This window comes from Pristis pectinata, chromosome 2 (genome assembly GCF_009764475.1).
Source record: "Pristis pectinata isolate sPriPec2 chromosome 2, sPriPec2.1.pri, whole genome shotgun sequence".
NCBI lineage: Eukaryota > Metazoa > Chordata > Chondrichthyes > Rhinopristiformes > Pristidae > Pristis > Pristis pectinata.
In genome coordinates, this window is record NC_067406.1 from 121,136,427 (window position 1) to 121,154,137 (window position 17,711).

At 38.9% G+C, this 17,711-nt stretch overlaps 1 protein-coding gene across 2 annotated transcripts in view; it reads right to left on the reverse strand.

The window, feature by feature from the left end:
- Positions 1-11,743: 11,743 nt before the first annotated feature.
- The window catches only part of usp38 (ubiquitin specific peptidase 38), a 33,186-nt gene continuing 27,218 nt past the window's right edge, over positions 11,744-17,711 (reverse strand). For both annotated transcript variants that reach the window (XM_052010354.1, XM_052010355.1), the window contains one exon: positions 11,744-14,346. In XM_052010354.1, the coding sequence (XP_051866314.1) occupies positions 14,182-14,346 (165 nt within the window). In that variant the 3' untranslated portion in view covers positions 11,744-14,181. The remainder of the gene's footprint in view (positions 14,347-17,711) is intronic.

Below are 17,711 nucleotides of genomic sequence, written 5' to 3' on the forward strand. Positions count from 1 at the left end.
GAGTGGCGACACTTGCAGGCTGCCCCAGCACATTTTCAGTAATGCAAAAAGACGCATTTCGCTATGTGTTTTGATGTACATGTAACTAATAAATAAATATTATATCTCATCTTATTTTATATCTTAGATTGTCATTTAAAATCAGCTTGCCACCAGACAATCTCAGATGGCTGCCGGGATTGTTGCAACACCAGTCAATCCTACAACAGATTACTAGGATTGCAGAGGTACATTCCAAGGCACTTGCGAGGCCCTGCAGTCTGCCAGTATCCTTGCTGTTTTCTGGGAGCCAGTCCAGACCGCAGGATGATGTAGTCCCACAGCTGAGTCTGCCTGAAGTCTTCGTCTATGAACTGCTCTTTTTTCCACTGAAATTCAGCAATTTTGACAGGTACTAAATGAATGCTCAAAGGTGAGTGCTTGACGTTCATAGGCAATTTGGTATGTTTCGATGCTTAAACTTGGTCTGTACCATTTATTTTGTATTGGCTTTTATATTGGCCTTGGGGCCATGCAGATGTTGTGATGGTTGATTGGGAGTGGCTGTTAGCAGGTAAAGGGATGTCTGGCAAGTGCGAGGATTTTACTAGTGAGATAGGAAGAGTTCAGGGCCAGCATTTCCCTGTTAGAATGAAGGGCAAGGCTGGTAGGATTAGGGAACCCTGGTTGATGAGGGATATTAAGGCTCTGGTCGGGAAAAAGGAGGCCTACGTCAGGTTTAGGCAGCTGGAATCAAATGAGTCCCTTGTGAAGTATTAGGGATGAAGGAGTAGATTTAAGAAGGAAATTAGAAGGGCAAAAAAGGGACTTGAGATATCCCTGGTAGATAAGGTAAGGAAGGATCCTAGAAGATTCTAACACAAGGGCAAAAGGGAGAGAGTAGGATCATTGTGGTAATCTATGTGATGTCACAGGAAATGGGCAAGGTCTTAAAAGAACACTTCTCATCAATATTTGCTGTGGAGAAGGACAATGGAAACTAGTGAATTTAATGAATTCAGTGATATCCTACAACATATTGACATTACAAAAGAGGAGGTACTTGTGGCCTTGAAGCAGATAAAGGTGGATAAATCCCCAGGGCCTGAACAGTGTATCCTAGGACATTGTGGGAAGCAAAGGGAAGACATTGCTGGGGCCCTGGCAGAGAGTTTTGCATCTTCCTCAGCCACGTGTGATATACTAGAAAACTGGAGGATGACTAATGTTGTGCCTTTATTTAAGAAGGGCTGCAAGGACAAGGCAGGGAACTATAGGCTGGTAAGCCTTACATAAGTGGTGGGAAAGTTACTGAAGGGGATTCTGAGGGAGAGAATTTATTTGCATTTGGAAAGGTGTGGACTGATTAGGGATAGTCAGCATGAATTTGTGCAATGTCTCATGAATTTGACTGAGTTTTTTGAAGAAGTGACAGAGGATTGGTGAGGGCAGGGTGGTAGATGTTGTGTACATGGACTTTAGCAGGGCTTTTGACAAGGATCCACATGGTAGGCTGGTCCAGAAGATTAGAACACATGGGATCCAGGGTGAGCTAGAGATACAAAATTGGCTTGACGGTAGGAATCAGAGGGTGGTAGTAGAAGGTTGTTTTTCAGATTGGAGGCCTGTGACCGATGGTGAGCCACAAGGACCTGTGCTGGGTCCCCTGTTGTTTGTCATTGATATTAATTATTTGGATGAGAAGGTAGGTAGCATGACTTGTAAGTTTGCAAATGACACCAACATTGGTGGTATAGTGGACAGTGAAGAAGGTTATCTAAGGTTACAACAGGATCTAGATCAATTGGGAAAGTGAGCAAGGAAATGGCAGATAGAACTTAACTCAGACAAGTGCAAAGTTAAACCAGGGCAGGACATACACAGTGAATGGCAGGGCTTTGGGGAATATTGTTGAACAAAGAGACCTCAAGGTACAAATGCATAGTTCCCTGAAAATGGGTACACACTTAGTTAGGGTATGTAGTATGCTTACCGTCATCAGCTGTGGCATTGAGGACAAGAGTTGGGATGTCATATTGTAGTTGTACAAAATGTTGGTCAGACCACACTTGGAGTATTTTGTGCAATCCTGATCACCACACCACAGGAAAGATGTGATTAAGCTGGAAAGGGTGCAGAAAAGATTGACAAGGATGTCGCCTGGAACGGATTACAGGGCTCGAATTACAAGGAGAGAAGGGATAGGTTGGGACTGCTTTCCCTGGAGCAAATAAGGCTGAGGGGTGACCTTATAGATGTTTTTAAAATTATGAGTATCATAAATGGTGTAGATAGTCACAGTTTTCTCCCCCAAAAGTAGAGGAGTCTAAAACTAGAGGCCACTGGTTTTAGGTGAGAGGGGAAAGATCTGAGGGGTAAACTTTTCACATAGAGGATGGTAGGTATATGGAACAAACTGTCAGAGATGGTGGCAGAGGCAAGTATAATTACAATGTTTATAAAACATTTGGACAGATTCATGGATAGGAAAAGTTTGGAGGGATATGAACCAAATATAGGAAAATGGGATTAATTTAGTCATCTCGGTTGGCAATGGAAAAGTTGGGCTGAAGGGCCTGTTTCTGTGCTATATAACTCTATGAATCTGTGGTCAGTACAAGAGAGAAGTGTGGTGAATGAGGTACTGAGGCTGTACTTCTTAGTACTGCAGTTGGGTGAATTAGTCATTGACAGCCTAACCAGAAATGGGTTGTCTGGGTTGAATTCCCCCTTCTTCTTACTCTTTCACCCTTCTTCTTACTCCCATCCTGCTCCTCTGCTCAAGTTGCTCACCGTATAGTGGGTGGCAAGTGTTATCTCTCAGGATGGCAAGTTTATGCAGCATACAACTGACCAGCACAAATCTTGCAAATTGTTTTGATGAATACTGCATGGGTGCTCCAGAGTGGTCTTGCCAGCAGAATGCCAGTGGTTTTCTTTGTCACATTTCACATGACATTGTTGTGTGCATGATAATGTCATGTGTGGGTTGTGTGCAGTGGCCAAGAGCCATGGCATCAGTAAATGATCTTTGTCATTCAGCAGCCAAGGTTTAATCTGATGCACTGTGTACTGTCATACATATTGTGGACAATTTGGTATGGAAAACCTTCAGTTATGCATCATTGACCTTGACAGTCTCTTGCCATGTTCTGAGTTTAAAACATACAAACATATGAATCATGAGCAGGAGTAGGCCATTTGGCCCGTTAAGCCTGCTCTGCCGTTTAATAAGATCATGGCTGATCTGACTGTTACCAGGTTTCTGCCTATCCCTGGTAACATGGAACACTACAGCACAGTACAGGCCCTTCAGCCCACAATATTGTGCCGACATTTTATCCTGCTCTAAGATCTATCTAACCCTTCCCTCCCACATAGCCCCCTATTTCTCTATCATTCATGTGCTTAAGAGTCTCTTAAATGTCCCTGATGTATCCGCCCCCACAACCTCCGCCAGCAGTGCGTTACACACACCCACCACTCTCCGTGCAAAAAAACTTATCCCTGACATCCCCCTGATACCTTCCTCCAATCACCTTAAAATTATGCCCCCACGTGTTAGCTATTGTCGCCCTGGGAAAAAGTCTCTGACTGTCCACTCGATCTATGCCTCTTGTACACCTCTATCAAGGGAAGGGTGTGGAGGCTTTGGAGAGGGAGCAGAAGAGATTCACCAGGACACTGCCTGGGTTAGAGGGTATTAGCTGAAAGAAGAGTTTTCTCTGGAGCATCAGAGGCTGAGGGGAGATCTGACAGAGGTTTATAAAATTATAAAAGGCACAGATAGGGTAGACAGAGTCCTTTTCCCAGGGCAACGTCAAATACTAGAGCTTTAACACATAGCTTTAAGGTGAGAGGGAGACAGTTTAAAGGAGATGTGCGGGTCAGTCAGATGCAAAAGGCTCTGACCATGGATGGATGAAGAGGTGTCTAGGTCAATACTGACAGAGGTGTATAAAACCATGAGGGGCATAGATAGGGTGAATGCACACCGTCTTTTCCCCCAGGATTGGGGTAACCTTTTGTCCTCTTGCTTTTTTAATCTACCTCTACCTTACAGGCATTCAAAGACTCTGCTTCCACCTCCCTTTTCTTCAAAGATTCATAACCCTATGAGAAAAAAAATGCCTTTAGTTCTACATTCCCCCTCAAGAGGAAACATTCTCTCCACATCACCCTATCAAAATCCCTCAGGATTTCACTGGTTTCACTGAGTGACCCTTATCACTCTTCTAAACTGTGAATACAAACATAACTTGTCCAATCTTTCCTTTTAGGACAACTCACTCAATGTGGGTGTGAGTCCAGTTAAACTCCTCTAAACTGCCATAAACACATTTACATTCTTCCTCAAATAAGAGCCCACACTCCAGATATGAGCTCAACAATGTCCAATATCACTGAAACAAAATCTCCCTATTTTTGTATTCAATTCCCCTTGAAATAAATAATAACATTCTGTTAGCATTCTTAATTATTTGCTCTACTCTTTTGCAAATCATGCACTTGGACACAGATGCCATTGCATCTCAGAAATTGTAATCTCTCTCAGTTAAATAACATACTGTATTATTTACCTGACAAAGTACACAATTTCATATTTATAATCCATTCACTGGATATTTGCCCACTCAATTAACCTATGAATATTTCACCATAGGTTCCTTGTGTCCTCTTCACAACTTAATTTTCTGCCTATCATTGTGTCACCAGCAAATTAAGTAACCATACCTCAGTGCCTTCATTCAAGTCATTTATACAAATTGAGGCTCCAGCACTGATCCTGTGGCACACCACTGGTTACGTTGAGCCAACCAGAAAAAATCCAGTTATATCTAGTCTATATTTCCTGATAGCCAGTAAATCATCTATCCATGCCAATAAGATACCTTCTACATCATCATTTTCCACAATAAGCTTTGATGTGGCACCTTATCAAAAGCCTTCTAGATCCCTTTATCTTCAGCACATGTTACTTCATCAAAGAATTCCGGTAAATTGGAGAAACATGATCTTCCTTTCACAAAATTGTGTTGAGGTTTCCTGATTAATGGCTCCTAATATTTTCCCTATGGCAGATGTTAGGCTAACTGGCCTTTAGTTTCCTAATGTTTTCATAGCTTCTATGCTGTTCTTTTTCAAGATGTTTTGGGAACAGCTTGTTCTCTGCCATCTTCTGCACCTGGACCTACACTTTTGACAAGGATCAGTGAAAGAAAGTGAACAATTAGGAAGAAGGGGAAAGACTTAAGGAGAGTAGAGGTGGTTTCAGGTACTTTTCCTTGTTTAATGATGAGGAATTTTAATATGTATTTTGCTTGTAATTATGTATTTGTTTGAATTTCGTTCCCAATGGTTTTATATACAAAAAAATGGTCTCGTCACTGTCTTGTTAGAGATGTGTGACAGCAGTAGTCAGCATATTTGATTTAGGATTAAAAAAATAGAAAATGCTGGAAAAGCTCAGTAGATCAGTCAGCATCCACGAAAAGAGAAACAGTTAATGTGTCCAGTCTGGGACCCTTCATCAGAATCAAGGAGAAACAAATTAGACTAGACTGTGCTTCCCCAGCATTGAATGAACTTCCCGGTTTAGGGATGTTATCCTCGCATGGAACCAAATCATACTCCAAGAAGTTAGGAAAAGAATAGACCTGCTAGACTGGCTTTGATCAAACCTTGCACAGCGCAGTGAAATTCTAGTTGTAGGACTCCTTCAAGTCATGGGTAGGACTTCACAACATCTATGGCTAGCAATTATATAGACAGTCAATTCTTATATTATTGTTGGTTTTAAGGGGAATCTACAAATCACCAGTATCACTTTGGCAACTTGTTAGTTGCTGTTGTAACCAAAATTCCTCTCACCTCTGGATTTCGCTTCTGCAAATTGTTTCCCTATCTACGGAGTCCTTTCATTGTCTGATTGTAAGTGATCTGCTGGTTCACAAGAGCTGCTTACACAGTATCACAAGTGTAAGTGTTCCGAAATCAAATCCAGTCATTACAGAGAAAAATACAATCACCTTGCAAAAATAATGTGATTAGACATCTCATGGAAAATGCCAGGAATACCTCCAACCAGTTCCCAACCCTATTTGGCAATGGAGATTAGTTTATGTTCACATTCTACTGCAACTGATGCCTGTTTTAAGTGTAACGAGATTGCAGTTGATGAAGTATCTTTTTTAAACTGTTGTCTCAATTCCCTGCTTCTTTGGAGTTGACACGTTGTTTTGGGAAAGCATTTCAATTTTCTTTCTTTGGAAATTATTTGCATTTGGGTGGGTGGCTCCCCCTGCTGTTTTCTGAAATAGGTACATATTCTAGGACAATACTCACATTTGAGGGCAATTCCTACCCCACAACAAAAAATCTTGTCCATTTATTGCTTTGTCCTTTGATGTAAGTATTTATTGAACATGCTCACAACCTGATTTTAGAGTTAATTATTTTAATAGACCTGTGTTGGATTACAATTATTTTAGTCTTATGTTTAATTTTTGCAACATTGGCACAATTCAAGTCAGTGATCTCAAACTGTTTTGTGGTTATGCCACAGAAAATGGCTAAAATTCATATAATTCTGAGTGATTGGTAACAGTAAAATTCTTGTTCATAAAATCTCAATTGGTTGTAAAATGCTCAACTTGGTGTCACCTGTCAGTAAAGCATCATTGGATGCCAAATTCTGAACTTTTGAAAATGTCCAATGTAGACCAGGGTATTTTTTATAATGACAAGAGCTGAAAAGTAAGCACCTACACTAACTTTACTTTTCTTGAATGAAGGAATATGGAGTTGTAGCCCAACTTCAGTCTGAGTGACAGTGGAAGATTTGGAATGAGCTATTTGTTTGACCACAAATGATGCAGGAATCAGGTGCAAGTGTGTGTCATATGGGTCAGAGAACCTGCACTGCCTTTCAATAAGCTTGTACTTGATCTTATCTTAGCCTCATCCCCACTTTCCTGCCAGTTCTTATAATACCGTTACGAACCAGCAACAATAGAAACACAACAAGCCATGTATAAATGTTAGAATCTATTTATTAATAACTACTTGTAATAATAAGAGAAACAAAAACCATTAGATATTAAACATTGACCCCAAAATAAAAGTACGTGTGTGTGGCAAGTTCCCAAACCCCCAAGTCTAGGAACAGTTCTCAAAGTTCAGTCCAGCAAGTCATGAAGCAGTACAATGAGCCAAGGCTTCTGAAAACCACAGTAGAATGTAGAGAGAATATAGAGAGAATGTAGAGAATTTACGACATCTACAAGTTCCACAATGGAATCCATACGACACCTCAGTCACCGAAGGTGACCATTGCTTTGTTCCGAAGTATCTGCCACACTGAGGGCACTCGATACATGGCTGCCCACAGATATACCTGCTTTCCAGTACAGTTTAATGACAAAGTGGGCTCCACAGATTGCTCCAAAAATCCATACGTGGATTGTATAGCGACAGTAACAACTATTGTTCTGCCTCCACAGATATAGAGACCGACAGTCAGAGCCACCAACTCTCTCTCTCTTCGTCTCTCTGTGCAACTGCCAGTACACTCCAGTTATAGTCTTTTTTTCACTCGCAGTAGTCAGATAAAAGCACACACACACTACACTACTGTCCAGGTGCCTTAAAGGGACACTCACCAAGTAGCAGCCTGGTTCCTAACATTCCCCATTGTCAAAAATATTGTCTACCACAATCTTTAATATATCTAATGACTCATTCTCTACAGGTTCATCCTCATCTTCATCTCTGGTCTGGCAAGATGATAGAAATTGTTAAAATCAATAAATGATTAAGAGCTCAAGAATTTACAGCCTAAGAATTATTGAAGCAACCATAGATTGTGACTTTGGGCCTAAAATGGACAAATCAAAATATTTTCTTACTAGTGAGAGATTAAGATCTGAGAAACAGCAAAGGGATTTAGGAGTCACCAAAAATATTCAGAGGGAGAAAAAAATAACAAAAAATTTGTTGATAGATTGTTCTCATTTACCTCAGGAGATTTAAATTTGAAGGTTGTACAGAGCCTTGTTTGGACCCCAATCTGGAAAGAGGTATTGACTTTGAGATACAGTACAGAATCACCAGAGCCTAAGGAGTTCTATTGCAAGGATAGCTGGTATATAAACTTGGGATGTTTTTCCTTGCAGTTAGGTCAAGGGGTAATTTAAACAAACTGTTTAAATTAATAAAACAATTTGATAGGGTGGATAAATCTTATTATAGGCCCAAACTTACCCAATCCAATTGAGGGGGGCTTACTGGTCCAAAGCATCTTGAATCCAATGGGGTGAGCTGAGTGGCAGCAGGGCTTCCAATGGTTCACCAAGGAAGCCTTGCACCTGAAAATACCATAGCCAGCTTTTCTGGCTGTAAACGTTGAGAGATTTTAAAATTTTTCGATATCACTATCATTCACAGATGCAATTAAAATTGAATAAAAATGTTGATTATAAGCAAAACTAAAATCACTTTGAAACACATTAATTCAAGACATTAAATCAGTGAAACAATTAAGAAAGGAACTAACTCCCTTTTCCTTAATATCCACAGCTCTACAATCCCCATTGAAATCAATGGAGTCTTGGATGTTGTGCCAGGATCACCTCAGCAAGATACAACTTCACTGACCGTCTCCACCTGAAATCCAGTGGTGGATTGACCTGCTGGAATTGGCATTTCTAACCTGCAAATTGAGGACTTCTGAATTTGACATTGCATGCCTGGGAGTCACAGACTTCTTCAAACAAGTAAATGCTGGTAGTTCTGGGCCAATATTCAAGAACAAAGGGGCACACTGTTAAAATTACTACTGTTATTTTGGAGTGACAACTGGAATCAAATATTCCTGCAGCAAAGGTAGTGGAGCCTTGGAACTCTCCCAAAAGGCAGACATGAGACAACTGTAAGACTGAAATTGACAGATTTTTGTTGGGTGAGATTTGTTTTGGGTTAAAAGTAGATAAAAAAGATAGGGTTTAACTATCTTAACTTTGCCATTCAATGGTCTTACCATTGCCAAGTCCCCATATATACTAGGGGTCACCATGGACCAGAAATTCAACATAACAGGCACATGAATATATGGCTATATAAGGAAGGCAGAGCCTGAGCATCTTCCTACATGTGATTCACCTTCTGACACCTCAATGCCTTTCCACCAGCTGCAAGGCACAAGTCAAAAGCATGATGGAATACTCTCCATTTGCCTGGATGAGTGTAGTTCTAACAATTCTCAAGAAGCTTAATACCATCCAGAACAAAACTGCCCACTTCATTGGCTCCCCAAGAATTGCCCCAAACAGTCATTTACTACCATCAGTGGACAGTGCTGGCAGTGTGGATCAACTATAAAAAGGACTGTAGTTACCCTGGCTATTCCAACAACACCTCCCAAACTGCAGGATAGCAGGTGCATAGGAGCATCACCATCTGCAGTTTCTCCTTCAAGTCACAAAGCATCCTGACTTTGAAATACATCAACAGTCTTTCATTGTCACTGGGATTAAAACCATGGAACTGCCAACCCAACAGCACTGAAGTACTGCAACAATTCAAGAAGAAAGCTCACCTTCTTGCATTACCTACTGCCATCAAATGATAAGGGTGGGTGTTTAGATTTTCTTGCCACTTAGTTACCTGCCTTTGACTACCTTCTCAAGAGTACTTAGCGAGGGGCAACAAATGCTGGAGGCATAGTGATGCCTAAATCCAGAAAACGAATAAAAAGTGGAGTTGGACAACAGACCTATTGGGACCCAACAATACATAAAAGGCTCAAATGGTTGAAATGGTCGTGCTACATTCCTGTGTTTCAAAATTTAAAATGAATCTCTAATTGCAACTTGCCAAACAGGGGTTATATTCTAGCTCAACAAGTATCAAGCTTTGGACTGATTTCCTTAAATGGTTCTCAAACTATACTTTTTAAAAAATTTAAAAATTTTTATTTACAGCGTGGTAACAGGCCCTTCTGGCCCAATGAGTCCGTGCCGCCCATTTTAAACCCAAATTAACCTATCTGTACGTCTTTGGAATGTGGGAGGAAACCGGAGCAACCGGAGGAAACCCACGCAGACACAGGAGAACGTACAAACTCCTTACAGACAGCGACGGGAATCAAACCCTGATCACTGGTGCTGTAATAGCGTCGTGCTAACTGCTACGCTACCTTGCCGTGTCAAAATTTATTAGTGTTGATTTAATCAGCACAAATAAAATTCCAAAATTAAAACCATACATTTCTTTTTCTAAATAAGAGCTTTTCAGCAACAGAAAGCCTTTTTAGGATCAAATTGCAGCAACGATTGAATTCTACTTTCGCGTCTCCCCCAAAAAGCAAATAAGCGAATTGTCATGGCTGAAAGAACACTAACTAGACTAAATATAAAAGATAGAATAAAATCACTGCCTTGTATGTCTGTAGTAAAGCAAATAAATAGGATCTTGGGCTGCAAGACTAGAGAAATAAAACATGAATCTCAGGAAATGATTTCTGTTTATCCAGTGTAAGTCATAGATTCTACACAAAGTTTCAAATTTACGAATGAAAGGACACTGGTTTAAAATAAAGTTGTGTGGTTTCCATCATGCTTCTGAGTATTCCATCATCCTTCTTACTGATGCCTTGTGGATGGTGGAAAGACTCTAAGGTGTTAGGATGTGCTTTATGGTCATTGCATGGTTGAATAGTCTGGCCATCTAAGGAATGGTACCTTGTAAGGTGGAGAAATTGGGAGGATTAGGGCCATGAGAATTGGGAAAATTGTAGGGCCAGGGCCTCTGGAGAGATGGATAAACTGGGGGTCAGCAGGGGATTATATTGTGTCTGCTGTGGAATAGAGCATTGCTGAGGGATGGAAGACAAGTATTGGAACTTGCCTTAGCAGGGTCACAATCTGATGCAGAGCTAGTAAAAACAGTTCTTTGAGTGATTAAAATAGTCATTCCTTGGACAACATGATCCAATTCTTCTTGCAGGTCTCCAAAAGGAGCATTACATGGGGAAATAACATCAATTTGATGCACATCAGATGTGAAACTGTGATTGCTTCACAGAATTGCCTGTAAAATTTCCAGTGACAACCCAGCAATGGTCACTATTACGTGCTGATTCATTCAGTGCATTTTCAATTGCATAGCACTAAAGAATTGAATTTCTATATATAAATAATCTCAAAGATGATGATCAATATCTATGAGAGACAGCAAATTCAAGAGTTGTCAGGATCATAACCCTAACCTGAAGATAATGTATCAGACAGGTGATTTGTGAGAGTCATGGACTGCAATTTCCTGTTTAAGGCAATTGCAGTCCTTGTGCTCTAGTGTAAACAGTATTAAATTCATACCAAGCATGTACATTGATAGCTTACAGCTTGGGGAAGGAATGGAATTCCAGTTTTGAAGTTCTGGGAAATAAATACATTGGTAAAGTTAATTAACTGCAAATGAAACATTCCTTCAATGTTGAACAGTTATTAACAGGCAAATGACTGGCTCTGTCCACTCCTACCAACCTCTAACACTCCAGGCTTGGCTTTGAAGCAAGACACTGCCAGTCAGCATCACTGGTTAATGATTACTTCCACCCACTGCAATATTCAGGAAAGCCTCATCAAATTCACACTGATCCTAAATAAGCAGTGGGAGAAATATTAAATATTTTTGTCCAACATTAAAAATTTGACCTCTTTAAATTGTACTATATCCTAGGATCACTCACAGAACACATGCCCAAAGTTGCATTTGATTTTAATTTTTTAATAGTTAGTCCTTTTTTTCCCCTCCTCCAGGCACCTGAGAGAAAAGGAAATGCCTTGCACTAATGTAGCACCTTTTCTGATCTCAAAACACGTGAATGCACTTCGAAGCTAATAATAAAGTTTTTAATGAAGTACTGTCGATGTTTTAATGGAGGAAACATGGCAGTCAATATGTGCACAGCAAGTTCTCACAAACAGAAATATAATAATGACCACATAATCAATATTAGTGATTAGTATAGGATAACATGTGCCATGATTTTTCAAATAGAGCAGACAGAGCATTGAATTCATGTTTTAACTGCAAGGTAGCACTTATGATGTTGTAGCACTTCCTCCATAAATGGAGCATTAATTCTAGATTTTTGTTGTCAACCCTCTGGACTGGGACATGAATCAACAACCTACTAACTCAGCAGGTTAAAGTTCTACCCACTGAACCATAAAAGACTAAGAGCAATATTAATTCAATGTAGTTACAAACATCTCAAAACTTTGGTTCAAAGTATGTTTTGATTGTCAGTTTCCTTCTGAATTTAACAAATTACTTAACTGCTTTGTTAGTCTCAGGTATTTTCTGGAAAGTATTTCTTAGCCTGGGTGGTGCAATGTGGAAAGTCTCAGAAAAATGACCATTGTTTTCATTGGATGACAAAACATTTAATTTGGCTGTCACAATTATTAGTTAATACCATTTACTCAAAATTAGATTCTACTGCAGTTATTAAACTTGTGAGTCCTTGCTCCAGTTCAAACATTGTTATTATCACCAGTTTAATGATAAGTAATGCCTACACTACAATATACCATGTTACTCTGTAATTTCTACAAATCAGGGAGATCACATTTAGGCAAGCAAGAAAAGCAGTGAGCTTTGACTTAGGACACTGTTGAATGCCTGGACACACTGCTCAGCGTAATTATATGCCAAACAAAATGAGTGAAGATTTGCTTAAGGGAGTAGCCTGAGGCAATGAGGTCAAATAAAAATGTAACAAGTCGTTATGCTTTATCGTTCAATCTCCGGGTAGAAAAAGGGAATAACAAGAACATTGCACATTCGTAAAACAGGTATTTTACAAAAAGGGCTATTAAAAACAATCCATTGAAGTTATTTTAAAAATAAGAAATTCCATTTATAATATGATGAATGGCTTCATTGTATCAGTGCTTGGTATGAGGTTTCTAATGAAGGCAAACAATTGTTGAAAAAATTCATCAGCAGACACTGATTATTGCTAGACCCTGAGTACATGTGGGAAAAAAAATCATATCCAAAATGGGATCAAAACTTTTTTAATTTCATATCCTAAAGCATAGCAATGCATTTCTAAAATAAAAAAATCAATAATTTAGTGAAAACTTGTTACTGAATAAAAGCCAACATTTTTCCAGTATGTTGTTTTGCTAATCACATGACCTGTTTTGTCCTATACATTTAAATATTTATAAATATTGTTTTCCAAAACTTAGCACAACAGTCGAACAATTCCAACATAAATTTGACAATGTTTTGAATTATTCAGTAGTTAAATCACTGCATCACCCATGAACAAACACAGAGGAAAACATTTTCATTACTCCTTTATATTTAGTGTGCATGTGCAATAAATCTCAGATCTTTTCAAGTGATGGCAGGGTTTCTTAGAAACTTCAAAACGTAAACAAGATTTAAGATGTTAACATACATCTGTGATAAACATACAAGTGATTCTTCTCCCTCTCCGAAGGATGTAGTTTTTAAAAAATATAGCATTCAAATCCTGGATTCTAAAATGCACCTGGTCTGTACAGATCTCAAGGCACAGATGAACAAACACAAAAAGAAGTTGGTGTTGATGGGGTCGGTGGGGTGGGGGGGGGGAAAAGAGTGGTTGGGGGTGGAGAATGAATTTCTATCAAATCTGTGACAAGTAATGCTCCCTGAAGTTGCAAGACGCTGTATACACATTCAAAAGTAAAAATATCAAAGAAATCCAATGCCAGAAATGTGGCAATTTATAAATTACCATTTCCATACTTTGTATATGTGGATTTGAAAAGTTCACTTGAAATGTATTTACAGTCATTATACAAATACACATTACAATGCTGAATGCTTATTTACATAAAAATAATCTAAACATGCAAATATGGTTATGGTCAAATTTAGGAGCAAGGTTAAGAAATCTACAAACTTTAAAAATTATTGCAATCATGTATGTTTTACCCGCCTTTTTACCCCCAACTTAATAGAGTAGTACATGTCAATTTTTTTTCTCAAAATGCCAAACAGGCTGGGATAAACAAGCGAACAGCTGGAAGCATCTTGAAACTAATATATTCTGACCCATAGAGTGACTTGATGCATGTCTCCCCATTTATCAGTAAAAGGGAAGGGTAGGGAAAGGAAGTTGGCCTTGTTGAAGGATTCTCAGAAGACAAGACGGCTAATAGTATTAAACCCACCGCTTCCTCCTCCACCACCACTTGGGCCACAACTCCCTGGTGGGTCACTGTCATCAAAACCATGTGGACGAAATGAACATGTTGCAGAGGATGCTTGCAATGCTCTGGTACGAGCGTTTAGCTCTTGTTCCTATGGGAAGAAAAACAAAAAGTTAATTTTTATTTCATTTCAACTGTATTGCTTACTAGTTAGAAGTATTAAAATCCTTAAATACAAAGTGTAACATCATGCAAATCAATGTTCCAACCCAATGGAGTGATAGAAAGCATATTCACACCTTCAATACCCAAGACAAAGTTCCACAGCTTTCAGTGCGTCCTTAGATTTAGAATAGGAACAAATATTTCTCAGAGCATCATAACGCACGGTCACCGCTTACACTCATAGAAAGGAGAATAAAAGCATTTGTAGTCCACAACTCAATAAAATTGATTGAAAAATTCACTGTCAAGTGCATAAGATTTAAGTTGCGAGTGAAGTTGAATGAGTACATACAAACTCACTGTCAAAAGCGGCTTGCAATTGCCCACAATACTAATTTGCCCACATTTTAAAAGACAGATTGTGTCTTCTTGTTTGTTATAGTTGTAGTGCATATTGTTCCTTTAAAAAAAAGCGACAACAAAAGATCAAAGAAACATAAAGGCATATGGAGAATATGACGTTAAGAGTGATTGAAAGCACAATTTATAGAAGGAGCTACCAGGGAATACAGAGTTACCCTGTTCTTCCACAGGAAGCACTATTGGTGTCCTATCTAACAGACTTGCCACTGAAATCACTATAAAAATGAGAGAACATCCAATTATTCACTAGTTCTGCACTAAAATTGACAGAAGTTAGGGCCAATTCATTTAAGAGAGAGTTGAGGAAGTAAACAGGCTGGTGTTACAGATTTAAAAGAAAATTTCAAGAATTAATTCCCTTTATTTTGTCTTTTATCTCAATTTCATCTGTATTTTTTCGTTTTACTTCCTGTTTATACGAGTTAAATGCTATTGATATCTCCTGTCTTTTTATTTCCTGCTTTATCTCTATATGCCTTGGTGAGGTTACTTCAGTTTGATTTGTTGAAGAGTTTCACTGTTGTTTTACCCATTCACAAAAGCTAGATCTCTTGGGGAGAGCATTACACTGGAACAGACGTCATATTAGGGGAAAGCTCTGCTAATAAACCTGTAAAAAGTCAGTGAAAAAAAAAGCTTGCATTGGGCCTCATTATAACAATGCAGCAGGCCACAGATGGATAGGTCAGAATGGGAGTGGGATAGACAATTAAAGTGGCAGGCAATCAGAAGCTCAAGGTCACTACTGTGGACTGAACACGTGTTCTGCAATCTGCTTTGGAGAAATCCAGTGCAAAGGAGATCACAATGTGAACACCAAATGCAGTACATTGGATTGGAAGAAACTTCAGTTGGAATAACTGTTTGGGTCCCAAGGTGATGGGAAGGAAAAGAAGTGAAAGGATAGGTGTTGCATCTAATGAGACTTTCTGCACAGGTGCCTCTAAATTATCTTCCCATTGTTTAAGTGATGAGGACTGTGCTGACATACACAGTGTTAATTGTCCATCCCAACTCCCTGTGAATTGAGTGAGTGCTAAGAGGCCTGCTAAAGGTAAACATTGACTGTGTAGAGTTACCAAGATGTAAGACTGTGAGGATGGCTGGTTTCCTTCCCAGATGTTAGTGAACAACATAGATTTTTCTGTCAATCCAATAGTTTCACAGTCACCGTTACTAGTTTCTTTTTAGACACTTCGGATTTATTTAATTACTTGAATTTAAATTATCTCGATATCATAGTGGAATAAAACTCAGATCTGCGGATATTAGCCCAATAACATGGTCACTATGATACTGTACATGAAAGGCCAGGTCACAATTCAAAGTTGCTTCAATAATTCTTGGGTTGTATTGATTTAGGTTGAAATTGGGTTGATCTAATTGAGCCCTCCTCAATTGGATCAACTAAGTTTGGGCCAGTAATACGATTTATCCACCCTATCAAGTTGTTTTATTAATTTGAGTTTGATTAAATCACCCCTTGACCTAACTGCAAGGAAAAACATTCCAAGTTTATATACCAACTATCCTTGCAATATAAATCTTTAGGTTCTGGTGATTCTGTACTGTATCCCAAAGTCAGTATTACTTTCCAGAATGGAGCCCAAGCAAAGCTCTGTATAACTTTCAAATTTAAGTCTCCTGAGGTAAATGACAACAATCCATCATAAACGTTTTTATTTTTTTCTCCTTCTTTATATTTTTAGTGACTCCTAAATCCATTTGCTGTTCCTCAAACCTTAATCTCTCACCAGTAAGAAAATATTTTGATTTGTCCATTTTAGGCCCAAAGTCACAATCTATGGTTGCTTCAATAATTCTTGGGTTGTAAATACCTGAGCTCTTAAATCATTTATTGATGTTATGTTAGCAATTTCTATCACCTTGCCAGACTAGAGATGACAGTGAGGAAGAATTTATTCTCTCAGCAGATTGTGAACCTGTAGATAATAAATCATTAGATATACTCAAGATTGAGGTAGACAGCTTTTTTGATGATAGGGAAATTACAAGAACTGGCAGGGAAGTAGGGAAGAGGCTAAAGATCAGATCAACCACAAACTTATTGAAAGGCAGTGCAGGTTCTCTGACCCTTATGATTCACTCTTGCGCCTAATTTCTGTGCTCTTATATCATGTACCATTTGTGGTCACAAATAGCCCATTCCACATCTTCCACTATCACTCAGACTGAAATTTCTAATGGTTGAAAAGAGGTACCAGCTTATTTCATTAACCTACTTTGTGAAAAGGCACCTAATCTCCAATTACCAATATTCTTACATCAGCAGGTCTGAAATTAAAATCTTAATAGGGGAAAGAGAAGTAAAAATAAAATTTCATTATTATTCCATGGTATTGTACATTAACATTGCATCATAATGTACCACAATGACTTCAGTTAATATTTATGCAAGATTCCAATTTTATCCATCTATTATGACCACAGTGGCCCCTTGTTAGGTACTAATCCATTAATACCAGTCATCCTTCAGTACTTTGTCCAAGTAGTTCTTATTCACACATTAAGCCTTGGGAGTGAGATTCAGTTCAATACCACTGTGGAGGATTTAAAAATTTTGTTTACATGTCATGTCCTCAAAGTGACTGCTGGGTTGGAGTCAGGAACCTGACAATTTTTCCTCTCAGAGGCCAACAGTGCCTTTATATTGGAGACACAAGAAGTTGCAGATGCTGTATATGGAGCAAAAAACTGCTGGAGGAAGTCAGTGGGTCAGGCAGCATCAGTGGAGGGAAATGGACAGTCAATATGGACTGAAGGGTCTTGACCCGAAATATCGACTGTACCTTTATATTTTATCTGTCGGCAAGAACAATACAGATCAACAATCAAGCTTGGAGCTTTCTTCATCAATACAGTTCAGGTATACATGAGATAAACTTACTGAGTTACTGATGAAAGGGG